Consider the following 26,091-nt stretch of genomic DNA (forward strand, 5'->3'; position numbering starts at 1 on the left):
ACTTAAGCACAACTTTGAGGTACTTGTACTTTACCGAATCTGATCTGAATACTTCCTCTGTCAGTTTTCTATTTATTCTGACCTGTTGTTTCCATCACGTGTGCTCCACTGAGACAGATTTAACACGGTAATAACACGTTTCTTAACACGTCACTGAACATGGAGGTTAATGGGATTTTTCAATATGACATCTGGAGGCAGCGGTTCACTCGATGCTGCCCTGAGGCGTGTTGAAGCCATCACACTGACGTGTGACCTCAAAATGCTGAGAGAGTGATCAGCCTACGGACGCTTCGTAGGGGAACATTTTCAGTGGAGTACTTCTTTAATTTTTCTGCATCGGAACGGAGTTGTTTTGATTTCCGGAGCCATTTTCCCGCCTTATCTCTGCCATCGGCTCATTTCCTGTGTGTAACAGCACCATTTCCTGTCTCTGTGGAGACAATCAGAGAGATAACACACAAAACCTCCCTGTTCTCCTTGTTTCGTTTTACTATTTCTGGGCCTGCACGTTTCTTTTTCCTCCTCCCACTGGTTCTCTCAGCATCCTGCTCTCTGGCTCTCATTCATATCTTATCTTAAGGATTTTTTTTAAACACTTGGAAATCATCAAACGTTGGTCCGACGAATGAAAATGAGTCCTCTGTTATCTCCATCTTGGTGTTTTGACCTACATTATTGACTTCATGCAGGGAAAAGAACAAATAACATGTATCCAGAGCAGTGGAAGAACGTCAGATCCTTTACTCAAGAAAAAAAATACTAATGTGACAATGTGAACATATTTAAAAGTCAAGCAAAAGTAAAAATAAACACAAAAATGCACTACAAGTATCAGTAGTCAGGCTTCTCCAAGGGGACAGCAGATAACTGTAAGGCGTTGTCAGATGATTAATGGGAGAAAAAAGCAAAAGCAAAGTTCTGATTCATAAATATGTTTTATTTTTAAGGATTTCTCGCTAATTGTTGCATTTTTTATTGGATAATTTTACCTCTTTGGACTGAAAACAAACATTTAAATGCACAATATGTAATTTCTGTCCGTCAAAGCACAACAAAACACGTGCCGAGTGTTGTTCATTGTAAGGAGGAAGTCAGGTGTGGATCCAGACCTTCTGGAGGAAAAAACACCCCGAGTCACAACAGATTCTGCTCTGATCCAGAGACGTTTACTGACGGGAGGAGAGCTCAGAGATTAGATCTAACTTTTAGGATATCTTCACTCCTGTTTATCAGCCCGACTGCAGCAGCATTCCGCCAGAGAAAAAATTGAAACATGTGCGTATTGTTGCTTGTTAGCTTTCTGCTAATGTACGGCAAAGTAATCTGGCTTGTGTGGGTGAGTAAACGCAAATCATCCTGCGGTCAAAGACGCTTAAAAAATCTGCCGTACATACTCGGGCACAGGTGACAGGTGACCGAATAAATACTTCCACCGTTACCTTGAGTGAACCAAATTTCTCTGGTTTGAACATTGTTGGAAACATTTGGGATAATGTGAGTACACAACTCAACAAAATATAAAACAAAAGTCTGGTTGTTTTTGGACATTTTAATGTAGAAATGTAGAGTATAAGTAACTTAAAATGTCGTAAAGATGAAGTGGAGTAAAAGTGGCATCAATTGCAAATACTAAAGTAAAGTATAAGTACTTCAATGCTGTACTTCAGTGCAGTACTTCCACCACAGGAGCCGACCAACACTAATTCTTTGACTCGTGTCTCTTTCTGGTTTTCCTGCATCTTTTAAAAAGAATAAATAAAAACATTTCCCCTCCTTTTCTTTCTCTCTCCTCCTCCTCCCCCGTCTCCTTCCATTGTCCCTCCACCAGGGGAAAAGAGAAAAGGCTCGCTCACAACAACAACATGCACTTCCTCCCGTGCGGCGGCCGCGCTCGACAGCCGCCGAGGAATCGACGCGGAGCACATGTGATGTGCTATTGTACGTTGCCGTGCTGCGGCCTTCCTGCGTTAGCCTGTTTCCTAGCTGAAGTCATTGTGTGACCGCTCCCCCCCACCCTCCACCATCTCTGTCTGTGGGGAGGAAATGCTCACATGAGGACATGAGTACAACGTTCACATGCATGTTTGTCACACACAAGCTCACAAACACACACTGAGAGCAGAGTTTACGCACACGTTACGTTACACTATGATAAAGCCTCATATCGCACATGTTTTTTATACGTTTGGATCAGGTTATTCTGCAGAAACGTCCACTTTTGAAAAGCAACATGTCTGAAAATTGACTTCCTTTTCTAACATTTAAACGTGTTTACTGGTGCTAGCCATAAGAAGGGTAACACCAGCAGGGCCGTAGACAGGATTTTAGAAATACTGAGGTACATGCCCCCCCGACCCCCACCATAGTATAAATCTGTGCATTTATCCGCATTTTGACAGGATCAATAATCGTTGAGGAAATAATATCAGTGCCAGCGAATACGTGAAAATTGGACTCAAATTCCAACAGAAGAAGAAGAAGAAGAAGAAGAAGAAGAAGAAGAAAAGTATCAATAATCATCATTATTAAATGGTCAATTTAAGTCATTTCACTGGCAAGAAACAATGAAATGGTTCATAAATCAGTTGTAAAGGTTACAAACATCAGCTGCAGCTCTCTAATGGCGTCCAGATAATGTTTATAAATGAACTACACAGTATTTATTAACGATTTATGAACATCAACTGCAACTTTCCAATAAACAATCGCTAATAAATAGTTTGTAAAGCTTGTCATTGCTTGTAAACAGTGAAATAACTATTAACTAAAGTTTAATCAACTATAAAAATCATATGTAAGTGTTTATTTTAATGATATGACAGATATTATAAAGTGTAACCAAATATATACATCAAGATATCAAGCACCCAAATAAAAATACAGAGGACATAAATGTAAAAAATATTTCTTATAACTGAAAAGAGACAGTTGACTGAACCCTGTCCTTACTTTGCAGATCTTCAGGAAGTAAAGTGATGTCATCAGTTTGATTTTAATTTCAAAATAAGAGACTTTTGTCACACAGTAACACCAGTGATGTGACTCCAGGTGACGATTACTTTCATTATATATTTTAAACACTACTCAAAATGAGTTAGGGATGTTGGGATGTGGGTGTGGGTTTTTTTTACAGTGTAGAATGACCCATATCTTGTTTGTTATTGTCTTAATATTTCTATTCTTCATTTCTATTTCTATTTTTATTATCTTTTAATTGTTTTTTAGTATTGTTTGTTGTTTTTGCATCTTCAGACGGCAGCAACTTCCTCGTATGTGAAAACTTCTGATCTTCCTTGTAAATATAATTTGGTTTTCCTTTTTAATTGCTTCCTTTAGTGCCTATATTTCTGTTTTACTCTGTTCTAATGTAAATGTGCAGTGTGTTGGATTTAGGGTCAGTGTATAACCTCAGTAAGAGGGAAAGTCCCCTCCATGTGAATATTTGAGTGAAAGTCTGCAGAAACTATCACCTAAAGCTGTCAGATAAATGACGTGTAGAAACAGAGAGTCACGTTAAAAGAAAGCACAGTGAATTCCAGTAAATCTACTTAGTTACACTCCTCCTCTGGTTGGAGATTAAACTGAAGAATAACAGTGTGATCACAGCTTTCCTCCTCAAAATGAAACAGATGATGGGCTGATCTCACACAGGATGACTGAGCTGAGATGAGCTGCAGGAATGTGTCACGTCCGCTGTTTGTTCTAGCAGGTGGAATTAGTCACCGGAGGAAGACGAGGCTCGCTGGACATTAAAGGCTCGAACACAGGACTTCTAGCTGTTATCGGGGCAGCTTGATGACTTTCTACTGTTGGGATTTCCTCCAGTCTGAGTCAACAACTTGTTAAAGCAATAATGTTCGATGATTACAGCTAATGGCACTCTATTATGATGCACGAGGCCGTCATCCAGCTGTGCGTGAGCACGACTACAGCTCCTAAACAATGTGATCAACGAGGTTTAATCCAAAATGTCAAGAAAATCAGATTAATGTGGTCGATGCTTGTTTCCATCGTCTGCTGTTGAGTTTACACAGCGAGATGAAAACATGAAAAGGGCTCCAGTCGAAGCTCAAATGATGGAAAACGTGATGGAAATATAATGTTTCTGTTCCATCTATTAATGTGAGGAAGGTTAAACACACTGATCTGATGTTTACAGCTCTGTTTAAAGGAACAGTTCAGCCAAAAATGAAAATGTAGTCATTAACTACACTTTAAAATGTTAACACTGTAAATTAATAGTAAGGAACTTTTTATAGTTACTTACTGTAATTGCAATTTACAGCTTTCTCCTGCTTAAGTACAACATATAAATACTTTTTATACTTTTTACATTTAGTTTAGCAGCAATAAAAACATTCAGCGGAAAAGAAGAGACTTAGAAAATATAAATTCAGTTGTGGACATTTATTTAAAAAAGGCAGCGCTACATGAAATAATACATTTCTTGATACAAATAGTTTTTTCTATTAAATTTCATGTAAAACATGGCTGTTATCAATTCTTTCAACTAATGTTGATCTAAACACTAAATAAACATTTTAATGAACTTGGGGAATGATGCACCTCGTCAGTCTACAACATAAAATGGCTCCATACGGCTCGTCCAGCGTAATCCAAGTAATTGATTTGAAAAGACGATATTTACGCCCCTCGGCGCCCGGTCGAACTCTTGCACCCACTTAGCACGCTAACGCTTTTAGCTTAGCAGCTTTATAACGCTTTATAAGCTGTTTGGACCCATTTTATGAGATTTTTTCTGGTTGATTTTTTGCATTTAAATCAAATAGTCGTGAACTTAATTGAAAATAGGTGGATGGAAACGCACTAAAATGAAGCCGAGAGAACAGGCATGGTATCAAAACTGGAACATTTATGTTTTCACCTCACACTTTTACTCTTAAGTACGATATTGACCAGTCACCAGCTGCGACACGTCGTCCTCTGTGGTGCAACAAACTGCGACTACTTAAGAGTGACTCACGTCAGCACATTTACTGAAGATGGATGTTCGGCTCTAAAGGTTTCCTTTATACGAGCGGGGAGTTGCTGCTGTGGGTATAATCCTTCTGTTCTGCTGCTGCACAGGACAATACAGATCACAAAGGGTCACACACACACACACACACACACATTAGATGACCGACACTTAAGACAAAACATTAAAGGCATCCGTAAACCAAACCGTCGGTCCACGTGCCAGATATCGGTACCGGACAAACGCACGACTCGACAAAATGCCAAGGCCTCGCGCCTCTACAAGTGCCAAGCGGCCGCTGCAGGTGACATTTCAGTGTGGATAATAAAAAGAGTTGATGTGGAAAAAGGAGGAGGAGAATATTCCCGCAGCTCGGGGAACAATGGAGTCGAGGGGAAGTGATAAGAGACAGGACATCCTAACGCTGCTGCGTCTCAGGCCTCCCACCGGCTGCTAACACGTCACCTGGCAGCGCCGCAGCTGTCAGTCACAGCGAAGCCCTCAGAGAAATGCAGGATGTCTGTTACATTATCCGATTGTACATTAAACACTTTTAATGACATGTTGTTGCCTCCTGAACGTTGTAATAAAGCTGTAAACAGATGATTCTCAGCAGAAAGTACTCTCAGTGCAGAGATAATGAGGTACAAGTACTCGAGTACAAGTATCTGAGTACTGCAGATGAGTGTCGTGTCACAACTCCAGATTACGTAACACAAGTATTAACTATTCGGGATTTACTTCATGTGATCTGCTACAGTGTTCTGTCTGAGAGTGAAAGTGAAGTGAAGTGAAGTAAAGCGAAGTGAAGTTAAGTGAAGTGGAGTGGCTTTAAGTCGAGAAAAATAAAGTGAAGTGAAGTGAAGTGAAGAAAAGTAAAGTAAAATGAAGTAATGCGACATAAAGTAAAATAAAGTAAAGGTAAAGTAAAGTGAAGTGAAGTGAAGTGAAGTGAAGTGAAGTGAAGTGAAGTGAAGCGAAGTGAAGCGAAGTGAAGTGGCTTTAAGTCGAGAAAAATAAAGTGAAGTGATGTGAAGTGAAGTCAAGTGAAGTTAAGTGAAGTGAAGAAAAGTAAAGTAAAATGAAGTAATGTGACATAAAGTAAAAATAAAGTAAAGTAAAGCGAAGTGAAGTGAAGCGAAGTGAAGTGGCTTTAAGTCAAGAAAAATAAAGTGAAGTGAAGAGAAATGAAGTAATGTAAGGTAAACTAAGTAAAATGACAAAAATTTAACTGAAGTGAATTGAAGTGAAGTTAAGCGAAGTGGAGTGGCTTTAAGTCAAGAAAAATAAAGTGAAGTGATGTGAAGTGAAGTGAAGAAAAGTAAAGTGAAATGAAGTAATGTGACATAAAGTAAAATAAAGTAAAGTAAAGCGAAGCGAAGTTAAGTTAAGCGAAGTGAAGTGGCTTTAAGTCAAGAAAAATAAAGTGAAGTGAAGAAAAGTAAAGTAATGTAAGTTAAACTAAGTAAAATAACAAAAATTAAAGTGAAGTGAAGTAAATTGAAGTGAAGTTAAGCGAAGTGAAGTCATGTGAGTAAAGTGATGTCAAATAAAGTGAAGTGAAGAAAAGTAAACTGAAGTGATGTAAAGTGAAGTAAAATAAAGTTAAGTAAAGCGATGCGTGTCTTGTAATATTTAATGTGATCTCATGATTGATCACATTGTAAACAGCCAATCAGAGATAACGATCCTTCCTCTTGTTGCTCTTCAGTTTCTTCTAGTTTTTCACCTTTAAATGTTTTTTTGGGAGTTTTTCTTTTTTCCACATCGAGGCTCAGAGGACAGAAGGAAGTCGTACGCGTCCTCAGATTCTACTGTAACTTATATTTAGCTTATACTTTATTTATGTTTCCCTCATCTTGACTAAACTTAGTTTCTTTACTGTGTGAATCTAAATGTTTCTGTTTCAGAGCTGATTGTCCGTCTCTCAACAGCGATGGCGTAAGGAGTAAACACACACACACACACACACACGCTATAGAGAAAGGAGGAAGCATCTGGCCCCGTGAGGACACACACATGGACCGCACACACACACACACACACACACACTGTTGTTTTAGCCGTTTTGAATGTGCTGGCAGCGACTCCGGTCCTGACTGTGATTAAGTTGGCTGTTTTCATGACCCACTCACCTACTACGTGACATCATGACTTTTATTCTCCATCATGTGTACGTGAGTGTGTGAGTCTGTGTGTGTGTGTGTGCTCATGATATAATGAGATTCGCACATGGAGACCTGATTGTGTTTTCCTCCAGGAATGTTGTTTGTCAGCATGTTTACGACCAACAACACCTGCTCGTGCCGCCGTTCTTCATCTGAAAATGCCATCATGAATCCGGCATCGGATTATGAATAAAACAGCGACATTAATGGCGTCGAGCTCACATGTTGATCCATATTGAATAACCAGAATTGTTATGCTTTATGTTCAGGCAGTAAAACTCAACATACAGACTAAATATTTATAGTTAAAGCTCAAATTTGCTCTTGTTGTGGTTATCGGAGACTTTATCTTGGCAGCCCAGCTCTTCCTCCTCCCTGTTTGTGTTTATCAGCTGTGGCATCCGACTGAGTCAGGCGACAGGGAACTCTCCTCCAATCCCCGTCGACTCCCGGAGCCCCCAGATACCAGCGGTGATTCAGCGCTCTCGCTCTATAAAAGGGAGACTTCATCACTACAACAGAAAGATTGAGGATAATTACAGAAGGTGCGGTCCAGCTTTTTATCAACACGCATCACGGTCTCTGCAGTAAACATTATCTACAGGCGCCTGCACCAACCGCTGTTTGTCAAGCTGAAGGAAAACAAGTTCTGGAGGGTTTTTAATCAAAATTTCAAACAGGACGAAGTAAAATAAACTGATCCCTACTTTGTGTTTCTATAGAGACTTACTAAATGTTTTAATATAGCACCATTCAGACACAAGTGTACTCACAGGGCCACCGGAAGTTCACCGGATAATGAAAATTCATTCATTATCTCCTCATCCTCATGCTGATGGAAAGTCGGGGGAAGTTTTCTTAGTCCACAAAACATTTCCGGAGCTTCACAGCAAAACAGAGTTGCAGCATTCTCCTAAACAACTGCAGTAGATGGAGACTTGTTTTGAAGCGTTAAAAAACAAGGAAGAAATAAATGGCTCCATACAGCTCGCCCAGGCCTCGTCTAGACCCTCGATGCGCGGTCAACACTTGTGCACGCTAACGCTTTTAGCTGAGCAGCTACAGTGAAGAGTTTGGCTTAAAAAAGGGTGATAACGTCTTTTGGGATCTTGTGGCTTCCAGAAACGTAGATTATGTTTTATTTCGACTTAAAACGAGACACTATCTACCATTCAAACATCAGAAATGTTTTGTGGCCGCAAGTATTAGCATGCTAACACGCTAAACTATGGTGAATGGGCTGCACTTATAGATGATAATGTTGGTGTTTTTCCACCAAAGTGGACAAAACGCTTTATTAGTGCTGATGATGGTAAATATGGCACCTTTAAGCAAAACATCAGCATGTTAGCATTTAGCTCAAATTAGCCTTCATTGGTGCCCAAGTACAGCCTGACAGAGCTGCTAGCACGGCTGTTAACTTAGTCTTAGTCTCTTAGTGTGTTACATTATTTAGTTTTGGTGCCTACCAGTGATTTCAAAAGTTGTAAGTCAAATAATAAACTATAAGTAATAAAGGAAGTCAAACTAGATCACAGTTCCCTGTGACGGCCCAGAATGCTTTGCTGCTGCTGCTGCTGTGTCTCTCATCACAGACGAGGCGGCGTGTTTAGGATGTGTACGTCGGGTCGACTGAGTCCACTTAAAGCACAAAAACAAAAGGAGAGTTGAGGGAATTGTTCAACAGGTCAGTGAAGCACAATGGAGCGTATCGACATGGCCGCCGCGTCCTCTGAGCAGAGTGCATCCTGTGTGTGTTGTTGAAGCCGTAAAATGGGTCAAAATATCAGACAGTGATGTCGGTCAGGCAACAGAATAATCAGTGACACGGTTTCATGAGTCGTCTGCACACAACTCAACCACTTTAATGAAGTTTAGGTCAAACTAATGGATGAAAAATTGGATTTAAATAGATTTCCAACATTTAACAATGGGCGCCGGCTGTAATTCGCAGCAAATTAAACAGATTTTTCCATTTCTGTTTTTTAACGAAGGTGTTAAGACATTAAAGGACATTAAAATAATGCATAATGTTACATGAACAGACCTGCGTAGTCCTTCAAATCAAGTTTATTGTCTTCTAACCATACAACCATTAACTTCTCAGCTGGATATTGAAGAATATATAACATAATAAGATGTAGTGCTCTATGGTTTATGTTGTTTTTATTATTATTAACATTTTTAAAATCAAATTTTATTCCTTGTTCTTTATCTTTTGTTATTTTAACATTGCATTGTATTGCAGTTGGTGTTCATTAGCCTCTAAATCTGTTTTATACATGTTTTTTCAATCTTGTTAAGCACTTTGAATTGCATTTTGATTGGTTGAAAAGGTGCTACATAAATAAAGTTTGATTGATTGATTGATGCTGCTCAACATCAGCAGAACCAAGGAGCTGATGGTTGGGTTAACAAAGAAAAGGAGGCAAAGACCTACACACCTGTCTCCTTCTGTGGAGCTGAGGTGGAGCAGGTGAACAGTTCAAGGTTCCTAGGAATTACCACTACTGAGAACCGATCATAGCCAACAACAGGAAGCATGAACCTGTTCAACGTTTACAGAGAAGTAATTAAAGGCACATTGACTGGAAACATCACAAACTCGGCCAGGACAGGAAGGCTCTACTTCACTGGTTCTCATCTACAGAGCATCAGCGACATCGGGGAGGTCACCCACCCTCAGCCACCGTCTGTTCACTCTGCTGCCGTCTGACAGAAGACACAAGTGCTGTCGTATCACCAGAGTCTGGTGATGTTAAGACTCTCTCAGCCTGGGGGAGTGAAGCTGCTCTTAGCACAAACATTTATACAGCAAAACTTATTTTTTGTGCAAAATCTTTTTAAAAATGCTCCCAAAAAGATGAATTTACAGTGTTTATCATTCATATTAGGTTGAATGAATGACCCAAAAGAAAAGACTTCCTCCTGTGTGTGTCCTTTTTCTGAAAGATCATGCATGTTTGTGTTGGACAATGATGGAGAAAAGGTTGGATTTAAACCCAGGATGTGGCTCGGACCAGTGGACCAAGCATCCCGGTCCACAGCATCTGATTCTTCGAGGTCGACCTACAGATTTATGATTATTCTATAAGTGTGGGTTCAGTCTGATGCTCTGCTTCGCTTCACCTCTCACAGCCTCTGAATTACAGGAAGACCACACATCTGGTGCTCCAGCACAAACTGGTAATTACTCTCTCACACCAGTGCGCACACGTGCACGCCTAACTGTGCACGCCCCCTCCCATTGGCCGAGACGATGATGCATTTCGTGCTGATTGGCCCGAAGTTTGTGGGGTTTTTGTGTTGATGGAGGCGCAGCAGCGTCAGTCCGGTGCTCCATAAATGCGACGGCTCGGAGCGGCTCAGTGAGCAGAAGGAGAGGCTGAGCGCACAGACCACCAAGAGACAGAGACAGCAGGAGAGAAGACAGCAGGAGAGAAGACACCTCACCTCTCACATCAGGACCATCTGAGCACTGAAGATTGGCACCATGCTCGCTGCGTGTCTGGAGTTCCTCGGCATGACGCTGTGCGTCACGGGCTCGCTGCTGGTGATGATCGCCTGCGGGCTGCCCATGTGGAAGGTGACTGCGTTCATCGACTCCAACATCGTGGTGGCGCAGACCATCTGGGACGGGCTGTGGATGTCGTGCGTGGTTCAGAGCACCGGACAGATGCAGTGCAAAGTCCACGACTCGGTTCTGGCTCTGACGCAGGACCTGCAGACGGCGCGCGCCCTCACCATCATCTCCGCCGTGCTGGGGGTCGTCGCGCTCACGGTGACGGTGGCCGGGGCGCAGTGCACCAACTGCCTCAGGGACGAGGCGGTGAAGGCGAAGGTGGTGCACGCCGGAGGGGTCATCTACATCATGAGCGGGCTGTTCGTGCTGGTGCCGCTGTGCTGGATGGCCAACAACATCATCGTGGACTTCCACGACCCGCAGGTGCCTCCGTCCAAGAAGAGGGAGATCGGAGCCGCCATCTACATCGGCTGGGCCGCCACCGCGCTGCTGCTGCTGGGAGGAACCCTGCTGTGCTGCTCCTTCTCTCAGGGCGCGAGGGGAGCGTACCCCATCAAATACGCGCCCACCAAGACGATCACAGCCAACGGGGACAAGAAGTATTACGTTTAAGAACTGAGACTTTAAATATGTGAGGACGTGGAGAGGAGCTGAAGCGTCAGAACTTTCTGTGTGGGCCAGAAGATGCTGGTTCCGGTGCTGAGGAGGAACTCAGGAGACATTATGAGCTCAGTGCGGGTCTCAGAGAGGCTGTCTGTGAAGTCTGTGTCTGTAACGCGCCTGTATGATTCACCCTGGTTATAAACACTCATGAAAACTCAAAACAACTTTTAATGCTGATGTCTATAATGTATTAACATACTCATGATGTGTTGCAGTGTCATAACACATTACAGAACATTTATAACGCATTATAATCATCATTATGATGCGTCACAGTGTCATTATGTGTGCGTAAAGTAAAGGAGTGAAGTCTCACAAGCTGGTTATAAGTAGAGTGAAGAAAATAAGATGAAGTCAGCACCGAAAATCCATTATATGAATGTTTGTAATGACTTAAAGCTGCATTATAACACATCATAAGTATGTTCATAATGTGTTATATGTGTCTATTATGCATTATAGACGTTGGCTTATTGCGTTATAGACACAGGCTTCATAGGAACTGTAAAATAAGGGCGACTGAACTGAACTGAATGTAATTTTTGTAACATTTTCCAGGCAGCAGAAGTGTATTTGAGCTCCACGTGGGTTTAAATCCGCCAGTTTTTGAGTGCGGTGATTAACAAACTCAGTAAAAAGCAGGTGAAGACGTCTGATTAGAGGCTGGTGTTTGTGTTTTAAGTGGCTTCATTGTAAATATGTTGTTTTCTCTCCCTGCGGACTCATTCTCGTGTTCCCACAGTGAACGTGCAGCCGGCAGTGAAGCTCCATTCACACCGATGTGCACTCATGTTGTGATCAAAGAGGGGAATTTGCATTTCAATACATGTACAGTGTTTTGTACTATCTTGTCATGTTTTTCTAGTATTTTAACAGAACATACTTTTTCTAATAAAGAAGAAACAACTTAAACTGTCTGTTCTTGTGATTTCTGACGTGTTTTATCTGATATTTAAAGAAGAAAATCAAAATATAGGTGCTGACCTCATAATTCATGACTATAAATCAGCCTGTGTTGCATGAGAGCATCAGACTCTCGCTCCCCTTTAAGGAGGTCAGAGGTAATCAGTTGCAGGAACACTCAGTATTTTCTCGCACGTGCACTTATTTGTATTGTTTTGTATGCGAAATAAAGGAAACAAACAAGAGCCAGAACGTGACGTCAAAATAATCAAGAGGCCGGTTCACACACCCTGACGGAGGCTGGCCCGAACAATGCACCCAGCAGACTGTCACCGTGATTAGCACAATCAGCAGGGTGCAACTCCAGCGTCAGGAAGCTTGGCCCAGATCTGGACCAGTGGAGCAATCAGGGCCCTCACGTGCAAAAACAAAGAAGACGAGCGTGCGTACAAACAGGAACAGCACGGCAAAGTGCACGCAATCACGGAGAAGGTGGTGATTTATAGAGTTGTTGTCGGCTGAAAGTCCAGGATTCAACTATGTCAGTCAACTCAGAGCTGAGGGACTGTGAGGACATGTGGGGGAGGTGTTGTCATGATGTCAGATCTCAGAAAAGATGGAAACATTGTTGAGTAGGTGATGTGAAGCTGAGCCTGAAGCAGAGCCGGCACAAGGCTTTACGGGGCCCTGATTAGGTTTGGATTTGGGGCCCCCAGTTGAGTGCACCATCAGTTAAACTATATATTGTATATTGCTCCGCCGTTTGTCCGTTGCACATGCAACACAACCATCATCACGGCTGAACAAGTTAACTGTTTTAACATGAAATGAGTAAAAGTGCAGAACAGTCGACTACCAGATAAATTGTTTCTTACATAAAAGTAATAAATGTTATGCATGTAAAATGCAAATGTAAAAGAAAAATAATGAAAGAAATGAAATAAAACTTAAATAATGACATAAAATGAACTGGGTGAAGACTGACCGGACCAAATAAACCAGGCTTACTTCAGTCAGTCTGACTAATCTTCCAGATTCAGTGAATTCAAGCGAATTCAACATAGTTTTAAGCTCAGTTACCATGGCAACTCACACTCGGAGACTAACCTGTTTTGCTTAACCAGTGATCCTATAAACTGACACTGACCCGGTCATTTGATTTTACCACTGACTCTCATCAGCTGTAGCGTTTAATGTCTCTTCCTCTATTAAAGCCTCGCTAATCACAGGTCACATTATGTTCGTTACTGATAAAACCACACACACACACACACACATATTGTGTCGCATGCAGGCACGTTCTTATCGAATGTCCTTAAACGGCCTCAGATACTGAGAGAGGCCCGGCGACAGTCAGTCTGTCCCGACCTGGCAGATGCTTCATGTGTCCACTTCTAGTTAAGCGAGTCTCCTAAAACTCCTAAGAGGGAGAAAGTTAAAGGTGAAAGTTGTCTTAGACCCTTCGTAAGAGATGGCAAACTCGTGTTATTGGTCGGTTATGAATCATATGAGGTAAACTGACACAGATAACTCCACCATTAGTAAAACAAAATGAAAGTTTTAAGAAAATCTACTTAAATAAATAATGAATTGCATAAATTATACAATGATGAATGAAAAAAAATCAACCTGTACGAGTATAATCATGTGTGACATCAAACATTTACACCAATAGAGTGAAAATAGCTACATAAATAGATTAAAGTGACCACAAATGTAACATGACGGAGGAGAGGAGCTAGAAAGGTGGCAGGGTCCGCCACATATAAACAAAGTAAAACAGTATGAAATTGTGTTGTCCTTTAAGGTCAGTTTGTTTACTCAGTTTATTCAAAGAGAGTTTGTTTATTTAGTTTGTTTAGACATAAAAAATAATCAGTCAGTGAAGATTTTTCTCTTCTGATTAACATTTCTTCCCCAAAAACTACAGAGTGCTCCTTTAAAACTGATTTTAATCAGGCTTTAATGCCTTCAAATACTTTTCTAAGTCACATTAGATCAATTAATTCCATATATTACGAGGATTGAGGACATGTGAGGCACTTTCACTCAGTTTATTCAGTCATGAAAACAAAGAAAGTTTATTCAGACGTAAACAATTAAAATCCCCAAAACTACGTAATGCTCCTTTAAGTTTAAAAAACAACCTGTCAGAATTAAGTAGAATCAAAATGGCGAGATAAGATATAAATAGTTGCTGATTCATTTAGTGTTTGACAACTAATCGACTGATCGTCGCAGCTCTTTGTCGCCTCCGGCAGTCTGTATTTTTGTCCCTGTCAGGATCCTGTAGGAGTGATGACTCCTGTCATCTGATTGGACAGAGCTCAAGCTATAAGTAGATTTTGATCAAGTAACATATTTATTTTTTATTTCTTATTTTTTATATTTTATTTAACATATTCCATGAAACAGACTTTGTTAAAAAAAAGTTATTTACTGAAATAAGCTTGTTTTAAACAGGGATTACTTCATCATGAAACACCTCAGACTGTATTTGTTTGACTTTTTAATAAACAAAACTCACAACTTCGCTGTGAAAAGTACTGCAATTATGTTTTATTATCATCTGCACACAATAAATTACATTAAAATATGTACAAGTTATTGAGGCACAAGAGGTCCGTGAGATCAGCCACAATAAAACAGACGGTAAGTATTTCATTTCACAGCCTCTTTTACAGATTTAACCCTCAACAACCTTCAGCGTTCAGGCCGGCGGACGTTAACACACGTTTAATTATTCAAGTATAAACTTTAACTACCATCCAGAAAGTCTCAATTAGTAAATCAACAACTGGTGCACATTCAGAACAACAGGTGTGTAATGAGATTACTTTGCTGTATCCCCCCCCTCGTGAGTCATGATGAAGCAGAAGTGGGTCAAGAAACATGAAGGCACACCGTCGCCCCCTGCTGGTTCAGCCTCTCACAGACAGGGAGAGTGTTTCTCCTCATGTAGGTCAGAGACAGTCAGGACTAAAATGAACTTTGGCTTAAAGGGTCAGTTCACCCAAAAATACAGAATGTGAGCCTGGAAACTCATACTTGATTTTGTACTGTTATCAGACAGATTCCCCTCCAGAAGCATTGTTACCACAGTTACTCATGGGCGACCACTTGAGATCTGTTATCTCATATTTGTGCATATTTTTGGCAAATTAGCACCATTAAACGCAAGCCGAATTAGCCATTAGCACTTCCTGTCTGCAGTGTACTCATGGATGTTCAGATAAGTATCACTGGATTACTTTGATACTGAAGAAAATGTAAAAACATGAAGATTCTCAGGCAGGTTCTGCAGAGACAAGTAGCATCTGATTTATACGATTTCTACGCAGGTTTCCTGATGTTTATTCGAGGTGGAGTGATGACCACGGAAAGCATAAATCACAGTAAATGTAAAAATATGTGTATCATGTCTGTTTGTGCAGATCTGACTCAGTTATGACTCACAGAGGAAGTAGCTTAAGTACTTCCTCCATTAGCTGTGTGTCAGAGGCTCCGCTGCAGCTCCAACTGCTGATCACGTTGATAAGCAGTTCAAACAAGTGAAGTGTCTCCAGAGGGAGCCGTGTGCAGTCTGATAAATGTCCTCAAGTGATGTCGTTTGACTCAGTGTCCATTGAAAACGGCGAGATTGAAACAGAGACAAATCTGTTGGTGAGGAGTCAGACAGAAGAGTTTACATGACGTCTGTAGCTGCTCTTCATTAGCTGCTACTAGCTTAACACATCACAATCTCCAACAAACGTTCATGTTTTGCCAAGTGTGGACTAAAAAGAAAGCTCTGATTCTGCTGCATCGATTTTGCTCCTCATTTCTCCCCATAAACTGAACTTTTAAGCCACTGTAAGGTCTCGGTACTACGTTTTACAAACCAGGTTGTTCTGGAAAAAGGCCACATCAGGACAAATGTGATCATTTTATGCACTGTTACGTCGGTGAGTGAAGTTCAGTTGTAGGACAGAAAACGATGAAAACAAAATGGCACCTTGAGCTCATTACACTCCAGAGAGGGTTAATGATCGTTACATCCATGTTATGCTGTCGTTTAGAAAGCACTACCCGACGAGTGTGTAAAAACGTCACGCTAGACGTCGACTTTTGCTTCCCGAACGCTGGCATGGTATCTAAAAAAACTGCACACTGGGGCGGCATTTTATCCTTTTTTATAATTAAGTGAACTGACCCTTTAAATTGGCAACACACTGATATCCTCTTAAGGCGGCAGAGACGAGTTTGAGGTTATTTTGAGGTTGAGGTTATGCTGCTTACAGTATTATAAAGTGTTTCCTTAAATCCCTTTGAGACACGAGACACTGAAGTCTCCTCTGGACTTCTGTATCGTCTCTGATCTGCTGCTGCTGCACCACAGCTCACATTAAAGTTGATCCTACTGGCTTCTCTCCGTCTTGACGTCTCCGGGTTGATATATCTGTTTCCAGATGTGGGATTAAGTGTCCATACTGTCCCAAAAGGCACTGACAGCAGTGTGTCTACGACTGGTATTCCTTCAGTAACTGGCCGGCTATGACCAGTCTCTGGATCTCACTGGTGCCCTCGTAGATCTCTGTGATGCGAGCGTCGCGGTAGTGCCTCTCGGCGGGCATGTCGGCCACGTAACCCATCCCACCCAGAACCTGGATGGCCTGATTTGAAGCATAAACAAAGACATTTTTAAAGAAAAGTTGTCTCGAGGGTTTCTTCTGCATCGTTACATTCGCTCTGTTGTCGGTTTTCCTACCTGATGGGCGCAGAACGTGGCGGCTTCAGACGCTGCTAGCTTGGCCATGGCTGCTTCCTGAACACACGACATCACATTAATGAATGTCACACTGTAAAAAATGTCAGACTCATTAAATCAGAGGCGACTGTACCTTGGTGAAGGGTTTGTGCGAGTCTCGAAGGAGTGAAGCCTTCCAGGTGAGGAGACGAGCGCTCTCTATCGCCAACGCCATGTCGGCCAGTTTGAACTGAACGAGGTGAAAAACACTTGATGAGTTGTTTCATTTAAGTCGTTTATGAAGCAAAAACAACAAAGATTCTCAGTTTCAAGCTTCTCAAATGTGGAGCTGCTTTTCTTTAAATACTTTGTTACTGTACTTAAGTAGATGTCTCAGGTATCTGTACTTTACTTGAGTATTTATTTTTCTGACAACTTCTGACTTCTCCTCCCTACATTCGACACAAATATCTGAACTTTCTCCTCCTCACATTTTCAACAAAGTCGTAAGAAGACGTAAACAGACAGAGAGGGAGGCTGGAATGGGGAGAAAAGGCGTGTTAGTGTCTCGTGTCTGCAGAGATTTTCTTATTTTCTCACTTTGTTGCTGCTCGGGACGCTTTACCAACCCAAAATGTGGCTATTTGACGTCCTGGGAATGAGACTCAACAATCAATTATCTTTGTGGGGCGTTTAGGAACAGCTGGGACAAAATCCTACTGATTCTACCTTTAACTTTAATAGAATTATATTAATATGACGTGAGCTTCAGTTAGCTTTGACCAGAAACAGCCAGAAGAAATGTCCTTCAGAGGGACACTTTTTTACTTTATAATCTGAGTACATGTCAGAGCCTGTACTTTATTACTTTTTACTTGTAGTATCTGAACTTCTACTTGAGTTAAGGATGTGTGGACATCTTTTAAACTTGAGTAGTATTCCAGCGATGAAGTATAGCCAGGGGCAACGACACGCAGTCGGACAGGTTTTAAACAAACCCCTCAGGGTTAGTCTGAACCTATCTGGAGGAGAAGGTAACAGTAAATGCATCAGTCTAACTGTTTCCATCGCAGTTAATAGGCCGACTTCCTGCTTCAACTTCTTTACTACCACATAAAGAGGTTCAGAGAATCTGGATTAACTGTTAGTTGGTTCACAGCCTGTCTGATGGGTGAAGCGATGCCACAGCGTTCCCAGATTTCAGTGTAGTCGTATCATAACCAACAGAACTGATAACCTACAGCTACAAGAAGAAACCTCAGCGTCGCTTAGAGACTGATCAGACGTCTCATCACCTGTATGGCCTGCAGTTTGCCGATGGGCGATCCGAATGCCGTGCGTTTGAGTGCGTAGTCCGCAGCGCAGTCCAGAGAAGCCTGAGCGATGCCGAGAGCCTGAGAGGCGATGCCGATCCGTCCGCTGTCCAGGGTTTGCTGATAAACAGAAAGTTTACACGCAGCATGTCATTAATCACAACCTTATTTTAGAAGCATGACCTTCTTATTTTAACTGTGTGGTTGATAAAAGCAGACTTTTTCTTTTGCTGGAGGGCTGGTGGTGCAGATAAGATCTGAACTCTGAAGTAAGAACAGCTTTCTTTGTTTTTGCAACTGTGAAACCGACTTGTTCTGACTCATAGAGGCCACTTTGTGTCTCTGAATATGAGGATGCCACTGCTTTGTGATGCACATCATGCCCGCATGCATCAAGCAGATTAGAAACTTTTCCATCTCGGTTTGTCTTGGCACATCAACCCGGCGCGGCAGGGGTTTTCTTTTACATTAAGACAGGGCTAACGGCTTGAAGGTGTGTCTTTAACGGGTGACGCACTCGTCTTGCATAGATGTGAAAGAAGTAAAAACTTTCTTGCAGCATAAATTAAGAGTAGCCGCTAACAAAGCTCAGCAAAGTCAGTGATCAACATGTTTCATTTCTTATAAATCATTCACAATAAAAGTCCTTCATTATTCAGTTATTTAAGGAGAAAAAAATAAATAAATCGGGAAATTCTGGGTTTTCAATGACAGTAACTTCATGCAGCTTTTGAAACAGCAGGACGTGAACATGATGAAACAGTGGAGAGAATCTAAAATTCAAACCAGCATGTTCAGTACGAAGCTGCAAAATTACTGAGAGTTGAACACGGATTTTTAAAAAAAAGTCTCTCTTTGGTCTTTTGCACAGACATTAGTAGAGTCTTGCAACACGGGCTTGTTTGAGGGGGACATGGGGGGCTGGCACGGGTTGGATGTTGACACGAGACGTTACATTAGCCTACTTGGAAGCAAGTCGGGCAAGCTTTGGTTGCATGATACAACTTGGCACGCTAAGAACGTAATTTCTGCAACAGACCATGAAGAGACTGAAGTTATCTATCATGACAAGGAGCTCAACATTTCTCCAGATTAAATTACTTGTTAAAGTTCCTGTTTAAAGTTGTTTATAACATAAAAACCGGACCTTCAGCAAACCTGTCACAACGATAGGACAACATCTTGGCACCTGACGTGGTTTCTATTGTGGATTTTTCTACCCTGCAGTCGTTTAACAGGAAGAGAAGCGTCACTGAAACTATTAAATGTCACACAGACGGGTATGTTCAGAAGTGAAGTTTCAGTTGGATAAGCTCTTATTTTGAAATACTAGTGGGGTAACAGGTGTTTCTATGTAAACACAGCCTCTGTGTAAATACCATGGCGATCTTAAATCCGGCTCCACGAGGGCCCAGCATGTTCCCCAGCGGTATCCTGCAGTCCTCCAGGATGATGTTAGCAGTGGACGAGGCTCTGATGCCCAGCTTGTCTTCCTTCTTCCCCAGAGAGAGCCCCGGGTGCGGCATGGGGACCAGGAAGGCACTGATGCCCTGCAGACACGGAAGACAAAGAGCAGGAAATCAAAACCAAAAATTGCGAGGGAGGTCAACAGAACAGAACAATCCACTCTATATCTCGATGTTCTGAACGTAAAACCAGTCCAATGTGTTGCGTCATGCCTTGTGTTTGAGCGACTTGTCGGTGGTGGCGAACACGACGGTGGCAGAGGCGTCCCAGCTGTTGGTGATCCAGGCTTTGGTGCCATTCAGCACCCACTCGTCTCCGTCCTGACGAGCTGTTGTGGAGGCTGCACCCGCATCACTGCCATTACCTGGAGTTTAAAAAGGGACAGTTCACACCAAAATCAAAAAATCAGTCCTGTTAGGAAGGCGGCGTACAATGACGAAGTGCATTCAAACTAAAGTAATGAGCCTGTTTTGAAACTGTGAGGAGAAAGTTCAGGTATTTGTTTTCAAATGTAGGGAGGTAAAGTCAAAATAAATACTCAAGTGAAGTACAGATACCTGAAAAATCTACGTACGCACAGTAACAAAAGTATTTGTACATAAATGAGTGCATGTGAGAGGAGTTACACGTGTTTACCTGGCTCACTGAGGGCAAAGCAGCCCACCTTCTCTCCGGTGGTGAACGGTGTGATCCACTGCTGCTTCTGTTCTTCTGAGCCAAACTTCAAAACCGGTCCGATGTAGAGAGACTACGAGCAGAATCACAGAAAAATAAAAAAACACACCAACACAACATCACCCCGGGTCCATTCTCTCCACAGACGGACTGTACTCACGTTGTTCACGGAGACCACGACTCCAGTGCTGGCGCAGCCTCTGCTGATCTCCTCCATCGCCACACTGTACGCCAGATAATCCATCCCAGCTCCACCCAGCTCCTCGGGCACCTCTATGGCCATCACCCCCATCGCCCCCAACTCCTGAATCTGGACGATTGATGGCAGAGCATTGATGCTACAGTGTTTGATAACTTAAACCTGCAATCACTGATTTTTCTGGTCACTTGAGGACAACAGACACAAGTTAATGTATAATCTTTTATTTGATGTGTTGAGCTTGTAATCAGTCGGTTACTCATTTACATCCAGCAGACACAGGACAACGTGATCATTCATGAGACGTGTTTGTGGCAACCTGATGAATCTAAGTCCAGTTTTCACTCTCTTTTAGCTCTGTTTTTGGAGAAATATCTGGCTCTTTAGCTGCTAAATGTTGCATTATGTGGCTTTTTCTCTGAAAACGACGTCATGAGATTGAACCAAAACAGTCAAGTTGTACCAGGACTGATAAACTATTAGCTGAAACTCTACAGGACACATAAACAGAAAGAAAATGTTCATGGATGTTCTTCTCTCTAATCTCAAACCTGCACACGCTACAAGATTTAAAGCAGCTCCTCGCTTCATCTCATGGGGAAGCAGATGTAAACAAAATGGAGACTGTGACACAAACAACGTTCAGACTCTGCAGCGAGAAAAAACTATACTGGATGAGGAAAAGTGACACGCGGTCAACATGGGTGGTCTATCTGTCATTGAGAGCTGGAGGTCACATGTCAGTTTTGATATCTGTCAACGGTGGTATGCTAGCCAACATTAGCCCGAGGGCTAGGATGTTTACTGTTGCTTGGCAGCTCCGTCAGCTGTTTGGGAAGTACTGATGTATTCATCCAGATTTCAAATCCTAGATATGAATGATATGATATTGATCGAGGCTGCTCCGATGAGTCTGTGAGCAGTTCAGGAGGTTAAAGATTGAACCTGTAAACCCTTCACATTATCAGATAAACTGAGCTGAACTTCGGACCAGATTTCTCCTCCAATTGGCTGATCCTATAAGTCCTGCCCCACTTAGCTACTACTGCTTGGTCGTACAAGCCAGACAATTAGAAACATGTGGACGCTGGTCCCATTTAGCCAGCTGAAGTCAGGCAATATAGCTTCAAGAAGCTAACAGCGAGGACGATGTGATGGAAGGATATAATCACGATGTTAAGTTTTGTGAACACGGCAAAACAACACATCGTCTTTGTTTTTAGGACAACGGTCAGGCTAGCGAGCGTCACTTTAAGAGCTCCCCCAGCAACATCTTTTAACCATCTTCTCAACTTCTTTTGAATAAAAAAAGGAACTGAGCACATGGACACATGTACGTTTAACAGAAAATGGGAAAGTAGACTGAGATACATCCGAGTTCTGAGCTTGCTCAACTGCTATTTGACCACTGGGTGAAAATGGGCCGAACTTAGGAAGGGTCAACTGTCTGGAGGGGCAAAAAATCAGGCTTAAATGGGCCCAGAACTTCTGTAGTGCGATCCCGGCCTCAACCTCAGGAGCTACAGATTCAGCTCATACTCTGAAGCTTCATCACAGCCAGAGACACATATTTATTTGATCACAGTCACTTTAAAGTCTAAAGCATTTGTCCTCTTGAATCATCTTGATGGTTCCCCCTTTGGCCAGCTTAAGACTTGATTGCAACAATAAAAATAGGATTAAATTTCAGCTCATAAGTCACTGTCAAAGCGTCGGGGTGAGCAGCTGTGTGTGTGTGTGTACCTGTTTGGCAGGATACAAATGCTCCTTGTCCAGTTTGGCAGCGATGGGGTTCAGTTCTCTGTCAGCGTAGTCTCTGCAGGTCTGTCTCAGGAGCTGATGCGTGTCTGGTAACTCCGCCAGCTGAGACAGACTTCGACAGCCGCCGAGACACAAGCCAAGAGCTGATGGACGGGAAAAAGATTTCAGTACGTCAATGTTTAGTCATGCTTGCAAACAATATCAGACCACCACTGTGGTCCAGACTCAGCATGACATTTTCTAAATTAATTTGAGAGGAAGGGAAAAACTCGATGCCAGTGCTGTCTCATGTTTGCTGATCGAGTTAAAGCAAGAAAGAAAAGGTTCCATTTATCAATTACAAGTTATATAATTATCTTAATCCACCTAATGACATTTTCATTGAAGGGAAAAAAAGGTTGTGTCATTAATCAAATTCTTTTAATGCGGCATAAAACCACAGAACACTTGTCTGCCGTGATCAGATCCAGTTTCTCTCAGGTGATGTGATCCTTTGATGAACCGGTCTGAGCGGTGACCCAGCTGCAGCTGCGGAGACGCCCACGGCGAGCCAGAAGTGACTCATGATGTTATTATTGGTGTAATAATTCACAACGCTCAGTTAGATTTGATTTGTTATGATGGGGTCAGATCTCGTGGCGCTGTTAAGGACAGCCGAAAAACGGAGAGTGCAGAGAAAAAGCACCGGAGCGAGGCCACAGTACTGAAATATAAATATTAAATAAATACTGTGATAGTGAATGTCACTTTGCACAGTTAGTCATAATGGAGAGGAAAGCCAGGGGTGTAATTTACCAACATATAACTGTATGTGGGTTTGGATATTGTTATTATTATTATTTACTATTTTTTCTGACAATTACTTGAAAAAACGCAACGATAGATTACTGGACGATGAAAATCAGAGCTGATACGAACAAATAATCTCATTAACTCATTGTTTCATTAATGTTTAAACAAAATAGCAAATGTTCTCCAGTCTCAGCTTCTCGTAAGTGAATATTAGCCGTTCTTCTCTTTGTTTTAGATCCAGAGCTCCGGGGTGTGACTGTTTGGGTTGCACATTCGGCAAAAAATCTGTCACGTGCGACTAAACATTTGGAAATCTAGAGATGAATTGTGTTTATTTTGTAAACATTTAAAGTTATCGCAATTTCTAGTTGGGTGTGCTGGGATTTAAATGAAGAAAAACAAGCGTTTGCACCTTTATTCCTGTTTACAATCATTAACATAATGTGTAAGACATCAAATTAAAACGGTGTCCGGGTGCATCAGGCACACCAGGTAGTCTGGATCCCTGATGTCTGATTATAATCTGGTTTATCTTTGGGTTTTTGGACTGTTGGTCGGATTTAATACAATAAAAAAATAAATAAATACATGTGTCTACTTAATAAGCAGTGGTGGAGTCAACGTATGTAAGAAACCAAGTAGGCCAATGTAATAAGAGGTATTAATACTTAAAGTAATTCAATTTTAAAAAAGGGCAAAAAGCTCCACTTTTAGCAACACGAGTAGCAAATAGAAAAACTTTATTAAACCAAAGTGTTTCATCTTGTGGCCTTCATCAGGATCATCAAGCAACAAATTATTGACTTGAATTGAATTTGTTTCCAGATGACCCAGATGAAAGCCACAAGCCGAAACACTTCGGTTTAATTAAGTTTACTCAAAGTGTTGCTGGAGCTTTTTGACCTCTTTAGACTTTCTGCAGGGACGAAGTGTTCGCTTATGTGTTGAGAATATTCTCCCACTTCTTACGCTAAATGATGAAGCTCAATTTAAAAACCTTCTTGGATTAGAAAATGCATCGTCACAAAGACGAATAACACGCTACAAACATGTGATGATCTTAGAGAAGATGACGTGGATTAAACCTGCCCTGGTTTCCTTTTCTAGGGATCATTTTCCAGGACATTTTCAGTGACGATCTAGCTGATACGACAGAAAGGGAGCACACTGTTACACTAATATGTTCCTTAATTAATCAACTTATAACCCCAGTGCCTTTTTCTCTTGGGAATAACAGTGTATTATCCACGGCTGCTCATCAAGAGCAACAGAAAATAAGACAAGTCTCTTATAACGAACAACTAACTGGTTTCTCTTTAAGAAAAATCTACATTCTTATAATACTATACAGTATACTGCTAATACAATACTGTATTGTGTAGTTTTGGGGAGTTTAAATAATGTTTCAGGACAACACAAGCTTTTCCAGGACATTCTGCTTTTTCTCTGGAAACAACTGTTTTCCAGATTTTCCAGGATGCGCAGGAACCGTGTTTGCCTACAGTATATAAACTAGTTTAAATGAGCTCAAGCGTAAACATATACAGCAGAAAAATTAAACATACACAGTAATGAAGTATTAATATTAATCCAAAAACATCATATTTAATAGGTAGTAGTATGTGAGAGGAGTTACACGTGTATTTTCAAAGTGTGGTATTAATACTTCTCCTTCAATAAAAGGATAAAGTTCCTCTTTAACTATTAATAATCATAACAATCATGTTAAATGCCACATTTTCCTGCACTGACAGTCATTTAGCTCTCTTTCTTGTGCTTCACTGTGTCTTTGAACGCAGCACCTGCTCACCGGTTAGCTTAACATTATGTGGGTGAAAGGTTAACCTCACCATCAGTCACCTTCATCTCGGTCCCAGACTTATATAACACCCTCAAACAAACAAGCACAGCTGATGAACTATCTGACTACAAGTTGAGATGTTTTTCCTCACTGGGAAAAACTCGTTAGATGTTTAAATTAAGCGTCAAAACTAGCCGGCTAACTTCTAACCTTACTTAGCCGAGGAGCTAACTGTCAAAAACACGTACACCCCTGTAAGTTAGCTAACCAACGTTTCTCACGTCACTTAACGACATTGTTAGCTGAAGCTGGCTATATCTTATACATTTATATTTTTTATTGCCAGGTATAGTTACTGTTAAACACGATAAAGAGGCAGGTTAGCTCCCCAGGTTATGTGGTTACGTAGCAAGCTATGCTAACAAGGTTTGCTAGTGCTCTGTGGTATTTCCAGTGCAGCTAACACAGTTCAGGTTAGCATTGTCTCCCACTTAACAAATAATGTTGCTTATTATAATGTTTTCCCTCCGGAGGGACCCACCTTTCCTCGCCTTGAACAGTGCAGCCATGGTTGTTTCCTCTCGGCTCGATATTCAAGCTTCAACTGAGGTGTTATGAAGTAGCCGATGCATTCACGTGCTGTCGGAATCTTTAGCGTTACGAAACTGGAGCAGGAGGCCAACTGAGGTAACCGGTGGTGGAACAAACGCTTGTGTTTTATTGTTTACATGCATCTGGTTTGTTGTTAAAGAGTATTTTTTTTCTTTGAGAAGGTTGTTGAGGTCATTGAGAAGGTTCTAGGGCACCATAAGGTGGTTCCAGTGGCCACCAAGGAGGTCCCAGTGGTCAGAAGTGGTGTTCTAGGAGATTCTGGAGGTCAATAAAGAGGTTCTAGAGTATTTTTTAAGGTTTTTTAGTGGACATTAAGGAGGTTCAGGGGTGCCTAAAGATGTTGTAGTGTTCCTTTTGGAGGTTCTAGAAGTCCAGGAGGGTTAGTGGTCATTGAGGAGGTTCTCGAGGTCATTGAGAAGGTTCTAGGGTACCATAAGGTGGTTCCAGTGGCCACCAAGGAGGTCCCAGTGGTCAGAAGTGGTGTTCTAGGAGATTCTGGAGGTCAAT

General features: G+C 41.7%; 2 protein-coding genes across 2 annotated transcripts; one reads left to right on the plus strand and one right to left on the minus strand.

The window, feature by feature from the left end:
- The first annotated feature begins 10,488 nt into the window (after window positions 1-10,488).
- cldn5b (claudin 5b) lies at window positions 10,489-12,247 on the plus strand. Its single transcript, XM_073478260.1, has one exon. It carries the CDS (start codon window positions 10,643-10,645, stop codon window positions 11,282-11,284), a length of 642 nt encoding a protein of 213 aa, XP_073334361.1. The 5' UTR covers window positions 10,489-10,642; the 3' UTR covers window positions 11,285-12,247.
- A 2,535-nt stretch (window positions 12,248-14,782) lies between these two features.
- acads (acyl-CoA dehydrogenase short chain) lies at window positions 14,783-25,605 on the minus strand. Its single transcript, XM_073477665.1, has 10 exons — window positions 25,514-25,605; window positions 22,362-22,522; window positions 20,580-20,729; window positions 20,381-20,492; window positions 19,957-20,108; window positions 19,657-19,827; window positions 18,260-18,397; window positions 17,119-17,214; window positions 16,986-17,042; window positions 14,783-16,890 (listed from the first exon to the last, which is right to left on the minus strand). Exons 1-10 carry the CDS (start codon window positions 25,539-25,541, stop codon window positions 16,738-16,740), a joined length of 1,218 nt encoding a protein of 405 aa, XP_073333766.1. The 5' UTR covers window positions 25,542-25,605; the 3' UTR covers window positions 14,783-16,737.
- Window positions 25,606-26,091: the final 486 nt, after the last annotated feature.

This window comes from Pagrus major, chromosome 12 (assembly GCF_040436345.1).
Source record: "Pagrus major chromosome 12, Pma_NU_1.0".
Classification (NCBI taxonomy): domain Eukaryota; kingdom Metazoa; phylum Chordata; class Actinopteri; order Spariformes; family Sparidae; genus Pagrus; species Pagrus major.